Raw genomic sequence first — 17,621 nt, 5'->3', positions numbered from 1 at the left:
TGGTTGTGTGTGGGTGGTTGTGTGTGGGTGGTTGTGTGTGGTTGTGTGTGTGTGGTTGTGTGTGTGGTTGTGTGGGGTTGTGTGTGTGGTTGCGTGTGGTTGTGTGGTGCTATAACACATTTGTTGGTCTGGCGTTAACCGGGGCAGAGATGGTACTTGTAAAGGCTTAGGAAAACAGAACAAAAATAGCACAAGCACTGCAGAACACTGTGTAACAACCCTAGTTGATTGGACACGTCTCTTTGGCCGCGCGGCTCACTGAGAACATCAAAGGGGCGCTGCCAAAATGTGATTTCGGGAGGAAGTGAAAGTGATCGCTGGCGCTTAATGAGCATGACAAGATTTGCCATATGGCGCCTCTGCTCCTAAGCATGCGCCCGCGCACATGCACTGTAGCTCTAGGCTGGCCACGGTAGCAGCTTTTTGAGCCCTCACTAAAAGTCTCGCCAGCCCAGCACATGTGCTGGGTCAGGCGAGACCTAAAAAATAAAAACAAAACTCCTAATTTGGTAGTTTGTTTTTGTAAATCAAAAGGTTTGCTGAGAGGCCTCATAAAACATGGCAGCAGCTCACCAAACTTACAATACCTTCAGATGAGCCACGGATGTGGTGGCTCCTTTAAACAGCCGCAATCTGTGCAGGTAAGAGCGGTGAGGTCGGGTTGGGGAGGGATTCAACAGACGACCACGAGGGAAAATTAAATAAATAATTAATTTTCCCTCTTTGTCGTCTGTCGAAATCCTCCCTCACCCAGCCCTACAGCCCTTAGCTGCATGGGCAGCGGCTGCCTTTAAAAGCATAAAGGTTTCCACCAGGAAAGAGGAGATCTCTAAATATGGAGGGCAGTAGTCTGCCAGGGCAGTGGAGGTTATTACCCCAGCCCTCCTGGAAGACAACGAGCGGCCTTCCGAACCCTAATGGAGGTCCTAAATTTAGTATCAGCCGCACTTATTCTAACAAAATGAAAATGTTATTACCAGCAACCATTATCTTACTGAGATGTTTCCACATAGGAGAGTGCTTCCGGAAAGTACTGCTGTGAGATAATTTACATATGTGATGTCTATAATGGTCTAAGAATATTTACACAAAATGAGTGTCGGAGACCTGTTCTGAGCTATTTTGTTGTAATAACTTGAGCACCTTCCCTTGTGTACCTGTGTTTCTGTCAGATCCTGTTAACATAAAAGAGTTCTTGCTCTAAGCATCTGGGTTGTGTTGCTTCACTTGGAGTGCTAAAATATCTATTTACACACAGATTGTGCATTTTCAGGGCACCTGCAATTGCTTACTGCAAAATTATTTTCACATAAGTACGTTACCCCTGGGAATCTTACATGAAGCAAATTTAGAACAGTTTGAGAAATCTCAAGGAACTTGAGGAGTGCTCTGGAAAGTATGTCAGTAGTAATTTTCAACAGATACTCAAATGGAGAAGTAATTCTGAATGAAGAATTGCACCCATGAGTTCATTTACACATTTATAAAGTTGACAAACATGCATATTTTGTTTCTTCATTGCAAAATATGCCCCTCCACTCCGGAAATCCGTGCACCTAAGCCTCATATTGGAAGTGTACTTACTCTGGCCATTATCAGAGTAAATCTACATTTGTATAAGTGTTGGAAACTACCAGTGAATCACTGGTGAATATATGTACACATGCGTGTTCGACAACATTTACGCCCAGTCACACAACCATCCCTCCACAAACACTGTATTTGTGAATACATAAACTTCACCTTGCTGACAGTATTTCAATATATATTAATATACTCCCAGTTGTGAGTGAAAAAGCCCTGAATATCTGATTTTACCCAAGTTGAAGTCCGATGCACACATACTTTTTCAAATATTACCCATTATTTGCACAGCCAGGAAGCTATGCTATCACTACCTCAAATGATTCTATCTTTCTGTCTCATTCACTGCTACAGCATGACACAATGAGTGAGAGGAGACAATTACCGTAGGTCCTCATCCTTCACCAGCACGTCCAGGGTGTTCTGACCAGTCCCACGTCCTCGTGCTAGGGACGCGGCTTCCTCTGCTACTAGTTGAGAGTTTTTGGGTTTTCTATGGAGACAAAACACACATTTTCAGGTGATGACATAAGGTAGAACCCCAAATAACAGCGTAAGAAAGACATGTTTTGAGGAAGGGTCAATTCCTACATGGCGGTAAAGTACAAAAAACACAGCTCTTACTACTGGATTGAGGGGAGAAAATAATATAGATATGAAACTCAAATCAAGTTTGCAAAACATGGGTGGTCAGGGTGAGTGATATTTGAGAACCATCAGTTTCAGCCTCCACTCCATAGTGGTAGGTACAAATATTGTTGTATATGTATGAAAGTCTTCTTTGGGAGAAAGAGGGCAAGGGACTATGCTGACCCTTTGTGAACAGTTACTTTTGAGGGCCTGAGTTATAGTTACCTTATGGCACGAGTCATAGTTACTTCAGATAACTATAACTATAACTGGTGAATTTCTGCGGTTTTTAGAGTTTAAAACGTATGTTGTTACTGAACATTTCACTTAACTATAATGTTATTTTAACTTTAGTTTTTTTAGTGAATTTCTAGTTTATTTTTAACATAAAGTAATAATTTCTTACCATACGTAAATATAACTCCCTACATGCAGCCAACCCCATGCTGCAGCCAACTCCCTGCAGACAGCCAACATCGCACCGTGCACAGCCTGCGGCTATTTGTGGCAGGGGGGTCGATGCTTTGCCATGTAGAGTAGGATTGGTCTTTGGGCCCCAAAGGCCCTACCCAAGGGACCAAATACAATTAAACAGGGCAGAAGGGAATGAGGCTTCCCACCCCCAAGCCTTATTTGGCCCTGAGGTGAGGACCCCATCCCACCAAGGACTTTTTTTTAAAGGGGAGGGTGCCACATAGCCTCCTCCCAGGGCCTATACTGGCCCTGAGGAACTCATCCCCCACATATAGGGTCCTACATATATATTAAAAAGGAGAAGGACACCTGGTCGACCTCCCCGAGCATATTATGGGCCTTGATACCCCACCCCCAGGGCAATATATATTATAAAGAGTAGGGGGGCCATGTGGCTCCTTTACCTGAGCTTCAATAGTCCCTGAGGACCCCATACCCCAGGGCCTCAACTTAAAATAATGGGGAGGGGGGCCACATGTCCCACTCCAAGAGACATTTTTGGCCCGGGGACCCCGTCCAACAGGGCCCACATTAATAAGAGGTGGGTGCCTTGGTGCCCACCCAGAGCACACACCACACATACACTTATTGGGCCCACAGCCACTGCCACCTCTCTGTATGCTGCTCCCTCTGGGCAGGGGCAATTTCTTGATCTGTTTCCTTACAGATCAAATGTCTGCTCCCAGCTGGTGGGAGCATTTTCAAAGCTCCCACCCGCTGGGAGAAGACTTTGTGTTTGCTCGTACAAGGGGGACCCAACTCAGGTTTACCTGCCTACGTGTAGGGGTGAGTAGTGAAACCACTGTGTTCCAGGGGTGGGCTCCCTGGGGCATAGCATGTGAGCCGGTGGCAGAGGATGGGGGCCTCTGGCCATTAATGGCTCATGGAGGGAGGATGCGTGGTCCCCCTCCCTTTTAAGAAAATTAGCTGCCCTTGGGGATGGGGTCCCCAGGGCCAAAATAGCCTAAGAAGAGGAGCTGTGTGATCCCCCCTTGAAAATACTGCAGGCGCTAGGGGATGGGGCCCCTGGGGCCAAAAGCTGCCTGAGGAGTGGGCCATGAGCCCCAACCCCATTATAAACATTTACTGTATCATCCCCCGGGCCCTGGCCCACATTGTGGTTTTAAAAAAAAGAACGGAGCCTCTGTAATTTGTAGCAAAATAAAAATAAACATTTTGGCCCCAGGCAGGGTCCCTCTATGATCTACCACCAAGCCTAGGGGATCAGGGGATCCCTACCCTTCACCCCTATGTCTTTTTTTATTGCATTTCTTAAGACGCAAAACTGAGTCCCAGTCCTAAGAGGGCTGCCACCACTTCCTTGTTGATGTAGTGGCAACCAGTCAGATCTCAGCTGGACGTCTGTTGGCTCCACAGATTCTCTGCATCCCTAGATATACAACATTTTTGAGAAATAATTACTCAAAATCTACAGAATGGATATACACCAAACTACAAAAAGCACTCTCTCTGTACCAAGATCTAGCTTTCTGCCGGATTTGGTGTCAATCTGTTCAGTAGTTTTGGCTGTAGCGGTGTCTAAAGTTCATATTGGAAAACTACCAGGGAAACTTATTTTTTCTCAGCCCCCATTTGCTGGATCACCCCAAAACGTTCCGTGTGCAAACTAGTAAAAAAGAAGCACTTTATTTGGAAAGTTTCGTGGAGATTTGTCAAACTGGGCCAAAGTTATTAGCAACACAAACATGCATTTCCTATGAAAGCACAATCCTAACTATAACTACCCTTAGCACGGCACTCATATTTATATGGAAAATGCTTTCACCTTCCCATATTGGAGTTTCAATGGCGGTTCCTGATGGCCTATTTCACTAAAATTAGGGGTCTACCTCTCACCTCACAGTGCCAAAATCCATTACGTTTGAGCAGTATAATTACTAGACACTGTGTTTTTCTTTGGCCGCCGCTCACACACTTGAAGAACACAGGGCCTTCAAGGTATAGTAATCCCACTAAATATGTTGTTTTCAAACTCACTAATATGTTTTATTCTATATGGTTTACTGCATAAAATGACAACTTATTGATACACCAGCCAATGTTTGTGGAAAATTAACACATATCCCATTGATGTATAAAGAAACGCAAACATAATCCAATGGTTGAAGGAGAATGATAAACTAGGAAATTGAAAAGTTTATTGAATGTACACTGTCCCCAAAGGGCTCAACATTTGTTAGAATTATGAAGAGTGGACTGTTAGAATACTGTCTCTGACCATCATTCCTCTTCTTTATTTTTAAAGTCCATGTGTATTTCCTTTTATGACAAAGTGCCCTTTACTATGTTTACTTTTCAGCGGTCAACACCCACTTAAATGGAGGTTGACGAGTTTTGGCTAAACTACCACACAGATTCATGACAACAGCAGGACCATGGAGGAGTGAATCTCATTATAGGCAAAACCAGGAGAATTCAATGTTGTTAGGTCACAGGTAAACTCAATGCAACGTGTCTTTAAAACTCAATGTGCTAGATCACGGGATTAATCCAGACCTAAATGGAGATACGTGTGAGCACACCACACAGAAACTAAGCACTGGAGCCAATCCTGGCTGGTACTTATCCCAAACTTGATTTAGATTAACTTGGTTATCTATCAAATAAAACCTGACAGCTGCATGCCGCGACATGCCAGCTGACAAAGCTGAAGTTACCCCGGGTTGCACCCATGCAAAGATTTATGCTCTATGCGTAATGTCTTGAACTATGATTTTTTTATTTTAACAGCGAGCCCCTCAATGGTCTTTGTTGCAAGTGCAATAAATGCAGATTACCTGTATCTTGGTTTTCTTGTATATAGTAACCTTTTCCTGGGCTTACTCTGCTTTGGTAGGGTAGGTTTTTATAACTATTGCCCCTGCTCTTTGCATTTTTTACTTATAACCTTCAGTGCTCCCTTTGACCTATATAGCTAGTAAAAATTGCTGCTGTCCTTCCCCTTAACTTTGTTCAGCTCTTCTTCCTAGGAAACATATCACTAACACAGTAGAGGGTGAAAGGGGAACACTGCATCCCATGTATTGTTGTCTTTATTGACTTAAATGGAGAGCCAAGGCAATACATGATTCCTGCTTCCTTCAGAGCCCCATGGCACCCTTGGCACCCTTGTCTATGCTTCTCTGCACCTGCAACCTAGCCAGTCTCCAACCATACTGCCCAAGCTCTTCTCTCTCATAATTAGTTCGAGAACATGATGAGTCTGCTCTTCTATGGTCAAATTCTGTCCATGTTGTGCCCGATCTCACATTCCTCTGCGCTAATTCCCTTCCTAGTAAACTAGTTATATGATACACAAGTACCATTTTCAATAGAAGATAGGGGATAATATAGCACTATCCGTTAGTGCACACATATACAATACTTCAGCATCATTTATTCAGCCATTGCATTTGTACGTCTCATGCACCACTTATGCTCAATCCTCTGCACTCCTCTGCACCAAGTGTCTGGAGTTTCAGTGTGAGTCTACACTAATTTATATTTATGTGTGATTAGGTTTAATTTGGTTTTGCAATGACGGTTCAGAAATTATTTCTCTATTGTTTGTGAGGGCGCTGTATGGTCCATAGTAAATAGGCACATTTGTAATGGTGCTTGCTTACATTGTCCCAGAGATACAGTCTGTAATGAGAGTTTTTACTTAATGAATGTCAACACACTACATTAACCAGCATCCTTCGCGCTAACACGTGGGCGCAGAAAGGATGTGAATCATTAAATACACAGCGCCTCTTCCGTTCGGTGCCTCCCCAGTTTAGCGCAGAGGAACGCCTGGAGACACCGACGGAGAGGTAAGGGTTTTAAAATTGTTCTCGAGCAGCAACACGCCTTCAGTGTGTGCTATATGTCATCATTATTGACATCCTTTGAAATAACACGGGGACTTAATTAGTAAAACAGACATTGCTCAGGCAAGTGTGACATATCATTCTGTCATACACTGCCGAGCACAATGATTATGTAAAAGGACGCGCATTTCATTTTCATTTTTGTTTAACATTGCTGAGGCAAAATGTTTACAAGCTATCATTCTGTCTGATGACGCCGAGCACAATGCTTATTTAAAAGGTCGTGCATTACATCATTTCTATTAAACATTGCCGAGGCATAATGTTTACAAGCCCCCTGGGCCTCATTCTCTAACTTGAGATCGCGCACAATACTATTTTATAAATAAAGATGAGTGGTGATATCCCTGGTGTTACAAGTATATGTCACAACTGGGTACTACCCAGTTGAGTGAGCATATAACGGGGATATTTCTTTCCGTCTTTAGACTTGGACATAAGCACAATTAATGGAGAGGGCTGTCTATTATCGCATGAACATGAAACCTAGACTAATGCCTTAGGTGTTCAACTCTAGTTTTTCAGCTATAGTTGTTTTTTTAATCGTTTTTTAACTATTTGGTATCCGTTGGGTTTAACAGTGAAAGCTTATGTGTCTGTGTGTTTTTTCATAACAGAGTGGTGCTCCTCATTTACCTGAGCTGCAGCCAGGTGAGGTGAGGCGCTAACCCCACACTAATTGGGTGAGTGTGAATATGTCATATAAAGTGCATTGATAAATCACTTCATTAATACTATAGCAAGTGTATTGTGTTACAAGACTGACAATGTCAAGTGTTTCTTTTCACTTTTTTTCTGTTCTCATGATTTTATTTGTAGATTGTGGTGGAGCATTTGAACCTGAAAACCAGGTGACATTTTTCCTTTTAAAACTTATCACTATTTTTCCAGCAGTAGCACCAACTAGGTCCTGATGAATGCATGGGTACTTCCTTAAGATGCAGAAACATGTTGACCACTCGCTGAGCAGATATTCTGTTAAATCTGCCTTGTACACCCTTTTTTAGAGTTAGGAAGCTGAGAGAAACTATTAAAAAATCATTTTCTACTCAGTTTTACCTAATTTTATATTATCACTAGTCACTTCTTTTGCACTGCTTTTTGCTACTGTGTTCGCCTAACAGATAATATCTGGAGGGTCTCTTTATTTTCATAATCCTCCATTGTGTTTGGTGTGATTGTGAAGGTACACACTCCTGGGTAAGGAGAACCCAAATTATGTGATAGTGGCGGCACAGTTAGACAACTGATGGGAAAATTTCCACCCAGAATATGTGCCTCACGTGAATGTGTTGTCATCTTGTCACGTGATGCAATTGATGAATGTAGTTTCCACCTGTCTCTTATTTTTTCATGTCAACGTTGGTTTGTGATTAGATTTCACTTCTTTTAGACTCCTAGATACCCTTTGTTGTACACTCATGATCCTGATAGGGGCATGTATCTAGTCTGAGTCGGTAAACCAGCCCTTTGACCCCCCCTAAGTAGTTTGTTGTATAGAGTTCTGGTGAATCCCACTCTTGGTTTACACCAATGCTCATTTCCTGCATTTGCTGCCTGTTTCATTCTCCCAGCTTGGTCCTGCCTTTGCTGTTGCTGTCCTCCATCCGACTATCCTGATGTGTTTAGTTATTTATTTATGAAGAACAAGCTTACAGGAGGTGCCTCATCATGTTAAAAATGACAGTGTGATTCCCATTGTGGCAAAGAAACAAAGCCAACTAGGGTAAGTTAAATACAAATGGGTTGAGCTGTTTGTTAAAAGAGGTGGCCCTGGATAGATTATAATCCCATGGTGCTTCTGCTACTGACAGCTTCCGCGGCTTGGCTTAGCAGCTGATGACCTGCTACTTACACTGGGCAAGACCTGTACGTATAAGTTTTCACATTGCGTTTTACTTCTTTGTGGTTGTCTCCAAATGCTACTACCTCTAGTGTTCCACTGAGGGCACTCCCCATCTCTGCTGCACCTGCTGTTCACCATGTCAAGTTCACAGGTGACTAATTCCTATCTCAATTACTTATATCCTGACTAGCTCTTCTCGTTCCTTAACATGTTTATTTACTTTTAGTCCCAGACACACAGGCTCTTCACTGTTGCTTTTCCTCACCTTCATAGTTAGTTTCTGCCCCTCTTCTCCCATATCCTTATTTTTTCAGTTTCTACCTGAGAAGAAACCAATCTTTTTTTGGTCTGTTTCTGTCCTTGGCGACGCTGTTTTCCACATTTGTTCAGCCCTTTTTCCTGTTTCTGTTTGCTTTCCTGCTCTCAGTTTTGCCCAGTTCTTGCAGCTGAAACTGCTGTGCTCCCCGCTGTCCAGTTTGTATCCTTGTAGCTCATAGGCACCCACTAGTCATGCTGGAATGATTTTACTGCTTTTACGACCTTACCTGATTTGTTGTTCAGTGAATTGAGAGCAGGGGGCTTTGACCTGCTTCCGTCCTCCTACAGGCTCTTCCCGCTCAATCTTCACGAAATCTACAGAAAAAGGAAAGTAGAAATGAAAATAAGAGATCATGGTAGAGATGCTGTACAAACGGAAATGTCATATAAGTCAGTGGGAAATCTAAGTTTCATTCACACCTCAAACAAACACCATACATGGTATGAGATAGGCCTAGCTGTGATTTAAGCCCTTAGCAGGAGAGCTATATTCTGTTTATTAGTGCTGCTGTCATTAAAGAGATGTTCGACCCCTGCAGTGAGCCTCCTTGGGAACGAAGAAGAGGGCGAAAAAGGAACCACCCTCTTGAAGTGGGAATCCGCACACCTTGGAGCAGAAGCCTGTTTTTTCCGCTGGCACCTTAAAGAGTGTTGGAGTCGGGCTAAAGGTCCCACTGACTCAGCTACTTAAGTAAGGTGGAGCAGCTCCCCCCCTCCCCAGCACCTGGGTTGACTCGCAGGGCTGCTACCTGGCGGTGACTGTCAGCTGGAATGGCATAGGTCTGTCAGTGGCCTCCCGGTGCTTCCATTTGGGGCTACAGAGGAAGGGGCTAGTGAAGCTCATCATTTGGTTACCCAAAGCCTCTGAGGCCCTATTGCTGTTGGGGTGGGGGAATCTCAGTTTAACACTTCATGGTGACCTTGACTGCATAGTTCCGGGATACACCAGAGGGTGGAGACTTTTTGGATGTGACAGGCCTGGATGACCTTGCGGACACACAATCCCCACACCAGACCGTACTTCTATGCCTCAAATTCCATGCATTCGATGACCAGGTTAGACTATCCGTTGGTACCACACCACGGGGTAGGAGCTTTTGGGGGTAGGGAATACCGTCCTAGGGGAATATTGGACCATACTCCTGTAGTGACCACATTTCAGACGAGGTTACCTCAATCAGACAGAGGGTGGAGACTGGACCCCTTAGAGTTGGCAGACAGGACCATGTGTGGTATGATAATGCAAGCCACAAAGCACTTCTTTGAGAAAATCTTTGGGACGGTGGGGGGACCTCAAAGCCCAAGTCACAGTGAAAAGGCAGGAGAAAGTGAAAGCATGCAGGGAATTGGCAGATAAGTTGGTGCAGGTCAAATACGTGACACAGCCCTCTAGGGACTGGATGTATTAAGGGAGGAATCCAGAATCCTGGCCCATCAGGAGGCAAGGATGCTCTATATACACAAACAGGGCAAGATGTATGAACTGGGAAACTAGGCAGGGAAACTGCTGGCCTGGCTGGCTAGAAAAGAGGAGTGTCAGTGGTGGATATTGAGGGTGACCGCCCTCGGGAGTACGCGGCTGAAACCTCAGGAGACATTGCACAGGCTTTCGCAGACTACCTTAGTGGCGTTTACAGCTTCAAACTGGGAGACAAGCAGACGGGCATGGAGAGTTTTATCAGGGATATACCCATTCCCTGGCTGGGAGTGTAGGCAAGTAGAGGACTCAAGGAGATTTCCAAGGCGATAACTGAACTCATGGGTTTGAATGAAGTCTCGAACAGGGGGCCCCCTGACTGCTTTGTTCGGGGAGGCCATGAAAGAAGGTATCTTGTCTGGGGTCCTCAGGCAGGCAGATGTCATCCTCATTCATAAGGGAGGGAAGGCAAGGGAAGCTTTAGTGTCATGTAGGCTGATCTCCCTAATAGCCCTAGAAACCAATAAGGTATTGGCAATCAGAGTCCTGAGGGTGATAGACACTATTGTAGCCTCTGACCATTCAAAGCTTTATGCCATACAGACTAAAGCAAAAGGAACAAATGATGGACGGAATGCTAAACAATGCAAACATTCACCCTCATTCATAAAGATCTGGGTTGAATCCATTGTTCTTTGTCACAACGCCACCCAAGTTTGGACCCAGCCATATTCAAATCAGTCTTGGCCCTGCTCCTCATGGGACCAGTCCGGCCAAGCTGCAAAGCCATGTCCTCCCTGGACCAAAAACAAGCATCCTGGGACTGGTTTTGAGACATCACCCTATATCAGCCATGATAGCTTCAATCCAGTGGTGCAGTGAGCATGAGACCCACGCCTGGGCATACCCTTCCCACTTAGGGCGACAAAAGTAAAAGGAGCAAATGATGGACGGAATGCTGAACAATGCAAACATTCACCCCAGTCACAAAGCGCTGGGTTCAATCCATCATTCTTTTGCTTACAACACCACCCCAGTTTGGACTTACCATATGCAAATCAGTCTTGACCCTGGTCCTCATGGGAACAATCCAGCCCGAACTGCCAAGCCAGGTCCTCCCTGGACTGGAAACAAGCATCCTGGGACCGGTTTCAGTGTATAACCCCTCATCAGCCAGGCTAGCCTGAATCCAGTGGCCCAGTGAGCACGTGACCCACGTCTGGGCATTCCCTTCTCACGGAGGATGACAAAAGCAAAAGGAGCAAATGATGGACAGAATGCTGAACAATGCAAACATTCACCCACAGTCCAAACAATGGATTAAACCCAATTCTGTTGACTGGGGTGAAGGTTTTCATTGTTCAGCAGTCTGTAATCTGTTCTTTTTGCATACAGAGTGACTAAGACACAACTTGCAATGCCTGTTTGGATGTCTTGCCTTCAAGGACCACATAGAGGAACCTGCATTATTGTTATCACTGAGCACCAAAAATGGGCTTGATTCAGTGGAGTGGTCACATTGTATGACAGTCCTGTGGAAGATGGGCTTTGGACTATTGTTTTTGAGATGAGTCGTTCTGCTGTACTGAGAGCCTCTAGCCCGAGTGTGGGTTAATTGTGCACAATCGGGGCAATTCAGGCTTGGTAGAAGCACCTTGCAGGGGTGCACACTATCAACTCCTTTGTTCACAAGTGCAATAGAGCCACTGGGGACCTGGAACCCAGGAGATGCCTTAAGTAGGGGCTTGAAATTGCACCTGGAGTGGGAAGAAGTAATTTTGCTTTATTCGGACAGTGTCCTGCTGTACTTGGCTGATCCAGAGGGTTTGATTGCATGTGCTCTCTACACCCTCTAGATGTTAGGTGGGCATGACGAGATCTGTTTCAGTTGGAATGTACCCATTGCATTCCCTCTAACAGAGTGGACCCCGACTAGTGGATTGAGGAACTGTAGGAGAGTAGGGTCTGCTTTCCTATGGTCACCCCAATTTTTGATTTTTGCTTCACTGGTTTTCGACTTAATGTGGCTGTGGGCCTGCTAATCAGAACCCCAGTCTGCTGTTCTCTCTCTAAATTCACAGACATGTACTTTAGGTACATCACCAATTTGGTACTGGACACCTTATCATCCCCTGTACAGTGTACTATAGGTACCCAGGGCATAGGTGCATCCAAGGCCTACCAGGGGCTGCAGCATATCTTTTGCCACCCCTGGCTGGCCATTTATATCGACACAACTGGCTGATCACTCAGCTGGGGCAAGGTGGTGTAATCACCCCTTGCTTAGATATAGTATACCTATATCTGAACCTATATCTGGACACATATATACCTATAAGTCACTCCTATGGCAGGCCTTAACAATCCTGGAGGCAGAGTGCTTGGTTTTATGTGAGATGGTGCTCTAGCATGAGCTGAGCCTGTCTGCAGCTTTCGGAACGATTACCTTATAGCTGTTCCAGGGTATTGCCATACCATATACTCTTAAGTGCATTATAATCCTTGCGGTTATTGCTAACTTTGGTTTGGCTTTACCAAAACATGTCGTGTAAGGTGTCATACACTTTGGAATACTACCCCCTTGCCAGTTCTGGTGACGGGGGTAGCATTCCACCCTTCTAGAGGGAAAAGACATGCTACTTTACTTAAAACGCGGTTAATCCTAACCAGAGCCTCAGCATCACAAAATGGATGCTGCTGCCCTGACACAAGTCTGGCCTCCTGCTGCTGACCAAAGCCTGGCAGGGGAGGCTTGGACAAAGAGTTTCCTGTCACAGGGAGGTGTTACACCACCCCAGACAGGAGATAGTGGATTGGAGCAGGGAGGGTTGAAAGAAACAAGACACTGCCTGGGGCACACAGGGTGTCCCATGCAAAATCCAGTCAAACCGGTTCTGGGGCACTCCAGCCCCAGCTCTGGCGCGAACCTGGGCAAAGGGAAAGGGGTGTAACCACCCCCTTCCTGGGTCTCACCCATAGGAGGGACCTAGCAGGTAATCCAGCCCCTTGATTTGGAATAAAGGTAGGAGCTGTGCCCATGAGCAGTAAATTATCCTGACTGAAACTTTGATACAGAACTCTGGAACCTTCAACATCCCACTCGACGTGGAAGACTAAAGAATCTCCCTTGTGGTCAAGGAGTGACCACCCAGTGCAAACAGGCACCATCCAGTGCCCATTGGTTTGCTTTGTTGCAATTCCTGCCGGAACTCGAGCAACAGAGATCGACGAGACCCAGCTTCCCTGACTTCTAACAGCCTGATCCACAGTCCCAGCGAATCTGAGACCCATGGAGGCGACGTGAAGCGTGGAGCCGGCCATCTTGGAAAAACTACGAAGTGCTGACCGTGCAGCTCCCGAGGCTCCCTCAAAGTTATGCATTAGGGTTTGAGAAGCCCCAGCCCCGAGCAGCTTTTGCACCGAAGATCTCCCCTCCACACTCACCGAGTGCTGCGTGGGGCCCTTTTGCATTTTCCTGCTCGACGCGTTGGTCTGTTCACTTGCCCGTTGGCTAGTGGCCCCAATACCAACGAAACCTTAAATGTACACTGCTGGTCTTGTTGCTCCAGACTGGCCCTTGCTCCCTTAAAAAGGAGCAATCTATCTGACCTTGCTGGTCCGACTAAGAAGCGATCTTCAAATCCTGTGTGGGTTGCATTTGCCAAGGCCTGTTGACTCCGATCCAGAAGCCGACACCGCCGACAGCGAGAGCCTTTGTGAAACAGCTTGTGATCCACTCCTGGACGCCCTCGACGCCCCAGAGTCCACGTAGCAGCGGAGACAAGCTTCTCGACAACCACCTGATTACGCCCGACATCTCCTGGTTCCTTCCTGGTTCCATCCTGGTCACTGGCTAGTGACCCAGACTCTGTCCCCTCTGCTTTCAGGTACTCTACATCTTCGATCCACCCTTGGATCCAACTGGACTCTTCTCTCCTGGCCGCCTGCAGCATCTTCATCTCCAGGCTCGATAGATCTCCACGACGAAACCCGACACACTTTGGCACCTATGCACCCGCTTCCTGTGGGTGAGGTAACGATCTAACACTGGTGCTCCTGTAGTGGTTTACACCTCTAGTGTCTTAGTCTAAAGTGTGGTAATTCTATTCCAGTCGGAAGACTCCCAAAACAGGAACTTTCTAACTTTTACGCACCATTGACTTTGCATTGGGGCATGCGTGTGCTTTTAGCGCTGCACCCGAATCCCGCGGGCTACTCCCGTCCTAACTGCTGTTAGTCCAGTGTAGTCCATGCGATTCCCAAGGCCCTAGGCCTTACCACTGTTCGTAGAGTGATACTTACACCCCTTTTTTGATATATGGTTTGAGTGGCCAACGGCCCTATCCAAAATTGTGCAACTTGTGTATGTTTAACTGTGCTTTTGTTTTAACGCTTGTGCCTCTGCACTCATAAAGAGTACAGAGGATTATTCTAGTAAGAAATACATATATTTTTATAATATATAACTTGTGTGGTGTCCTTTCATTTGATATTACAGGATTGCATATGGTAAAACAGCTGGCTTCACATACCCTCTTGAGTTTAGCCTAAAGACTGCTTAGTCCATGCTACCATTAGGATAGCTTGTCTACAAGGTTGACTTACAACCACCACCATAAGGGATTGTTTGGACTGATACAAGGTGCCCCCATACATCAGGCCAACTTCTCACATTGGTGGCAGCGGTGGGATTTGAGCTTGCTGTTGTTTTACCATTGCAATCTTTATATCAAATTGAAAGATCACATTAAGTACTATAGGTACATATAAACAAAAGCTTAGCATACTTAAGTTCTACTGAACTTAGTAGTTGTAGATAAAAGGGAGTAGCACACCCTGACTACATCTCACTAGCAAGGTTCCAGTAGGAAAACACTTAGTTTAGGTAAGTGCATCACTTACACCTCACTAGAGCTATGTCTGGCACAGGTGAAGCTTCCAGCTCTCTAATTGTGAGAGGTGACCTGACCAAGGCACCTTCCAGAGACTGACCCCATCACTCCCATAGTATTGGATGAGGAGGTAGCAGATGATGAGGATTCAGATACTGATAAGAGGGATAACCAGGTACCAGTTAGGGAGCTTAACCAAGCTAACTTGGTCCTACATGGGAATGGAGAGGGGGACCACTTCCCCAGACCCAATAGCAGAATACTCCCAGGCAATAGAAGAGAGAGATCTCCTTCCAGGGAATCTCACCTTTCTAGTGCCTCAAGGGATTCTCAAAGGGGAATGACTTCCCCCTAGAGAAAAGAGCATAAGGCCAGGATGAGAGCTGTCAAACTCCAGATAGAGAGGGAAGAGATAGCCCTGGCCCAAGCTAAACTTGCTTTAGCAAGGGAACAAAGACTGTGTGGGGAGATACCCACTGGTGGCAGCATTATTCCTAAAGAGAAAGACAGGTCCTATGATAATAGAAACCTGACAAAGATTGTGCCCCCCTACAAGGAAGGGGATGACATCCACAAATGGATGACTGCTCTGGAGAGAGCCTGCATGGTACAGCAGGTTCCTCAAGATCAGTGGGCAGCAATCTTATGGTACTCCTTTTCTGAGAAAGGGAGAGACAAGCTCCTCACTGTTAGAGCTGAGGATGCTAAAAACTACTCTGTCCTGAAGAGTGCTCTTATTGATGGGGTTGGCCTAACCACTGAGCAATAAGGGTTGTTGTTCAGAGATACCCAAAAAGCTCAGGACTGGACTGATTTTGTTGATTGTGCCACTAAGGCTCTGGAGGGTTGGTTGCTGGGAAGTAAAGTCTCAGACTATACAGGATTGTACAATCTAATAATGAGAGAACAGATCCTTAATAACTGTCAGAACCAGCTATTGCATCAACACCTTATTGACTCAGATCTGACCTCTCCCCAAGAATTGGGTAAGAAGGCAGACAAATGGGACAGAACAAGGGTTAAGCAGAAACCTCAGAACCATGGAGGTGATCAAAACAAGGCAGACCAGAAGGGTGGAGATAAGAAAGAAAAAGACCAGAAGTCTTCTTCAGGCCCCCAAAATAATTCTAATAAGGAGGGTGGATCCCAGAATGGAAACAAGAAGAAGAAGAATGATGGCCCAAAGAAACCTTGGTGCAATAACTGTAAATCAGTTTCTCACTGGGGTAGTGAGTGCACTAAGAAAAATCCAGTACCTACCACTGCAGCCCCTAAGGCACCTGCATCCCCTAGTACAGTCAGCAGAGGTAGTGCACAACCCAAGGCTATAGTGGGGTTAACCCTGGGTACTGAGATGGAGTCTGGCCTAGTCAGAATCCCTACTGAGGCAGTTCTGCTCTATGATGTGGACATGTCTGTGTCCACTACTATGAGTCCCAATACTTTGGGCAAGTATAGGCAGACACCTTTAATTAATGAGAAACTGGCTCAGGCTTACAGGGACACATATGCCAGTGTCACTATGGTGACACCTAACTTTGTGGACCCTGGACACATTGTACTAGGTGAAAATTACCTAGTGACCAATGCTAGCAATGCCACTACTACACATAGTGTGGCTGTTGTTAAATTTTCCTGGGGAGGGGTAACTGGCCCCAAGAAAGTTGTTGTGAGTGCAGACCTCCCAGTAGACTGTCTTTTGGGCAATGATCTAGAGGATTCCTTATGGTCAGAAGTGGAATGTGGGACTCATGCAGAAATGCTAGGGATTTCAGCACATGTCCTTGCTGTAACCAGGTCCCAGGCGAAGAAGTGCCTACCTGAACCTGTGGTGGATCTTGAAACTATAGACCAACCACAATCCAAGAGAAAGAGCAAGAGGGTTAAGGCAGTGCCTTCCCACTTGCCCCAGGTTGAGGATCAGACCTCACAGGAAGATGATTCTGTGATCCAAGAGGAGACTGTCCTGGAAGAACTTGAACCTGATCAGGTTGAGTTTCTGGGGACAGGGGGACCCTCAAGGGCAAATCTGGGGCAGGCTCAGTTAACTTGTCCTTCTCTTGAACCCCTCAGACAGCAGGCTGTTGCTGAGGCTGCTGGGAATGCTCAAGGTACCCATAGAGTGTATTGGGATGATGGGCTCCTGTATTCAGAGGCTAGAGACCCCAAGCCTGGTGCTACCAGGAGGTTGGTTATACCTCTGCAATAAAGGGGCTTCCTTCTCACCTTGGCCCATGATATTCCTTTAGCAGGACACTTAGGCCAGAACAAGACTTAGGAAAGACGTGTCCCACACTTTCACTGGCCTCACATGTCAGAGAACACCAAGGAGTTTTGTCGCTCCTGTGACACCTGCCAAGCCAGTGGCAAATCAGGTGGCACCACAAAGGCCCCCCTTATACCTCTACCTGTGGTGGGGGTGCCCTTTGAGAGAGTTGGGATAGACATTGTTGGACCAATGGATCCCCCAACAGCATCTGGGCACAGATTTATCCTGGTGGTAGTGGATCGTGCCACCAGGTCCCCAGAGGCAATTCCCCTGAGGACCACAGCAGCTCCTGTTGTGGCAAGGGCCCTACTTGGAGTTT

The 17,621-nt window shown here is 45.9% G+C and overlaps 1 protein-coding gene across 1 annotated transcript in view; it reads right to left on the bottom strand.

Annotated features, from left to right (window-relative positions):
- The window catches only part of INPP5D (inositol polyphosphate-5-phosphatase D), an 809,167-nt gene that overhangs the window by 92,006 nt on the left and 699,540 nt on the right, over positions 1 to 17,621 (bottom strand). Inside the window, exons 24-25 of the mRNA XM_078666020.1 lie at positions 8,952 to 9,039; positions 1,970 to 2,077 (exon numbers count right to left, since the gene is read on the bottom strand). Coding sequence (XP_078522146.1) covers positions 1,970 to 2,077; positions 8,952 to 9,039 — 196 coding nt within the window. The remainder of the gene's footprint in view (positions 1 to 1,969; positions 2,078 to 8,951; positions 9,040 to 17,621) is intronic.

Source organism: Lissotriton helveticus, chromosome 11 (assembly GCF_964261635.1).
Source record: "Lissotriton helveticus chromosome 11, aLisHel1.1, whole genome shotgun sequence".
Taxonomy (NCBI): Eukaryota; Metazoa; Chordata; class Amphibia; order Caudata; family Salamandridae; genus Lissotriton; species Lissotriton helveticus.
Note: the sequence above shows the minus strand (reverse complement) of the source record. Positions and strands in the feature narration are given on the sequence as shown.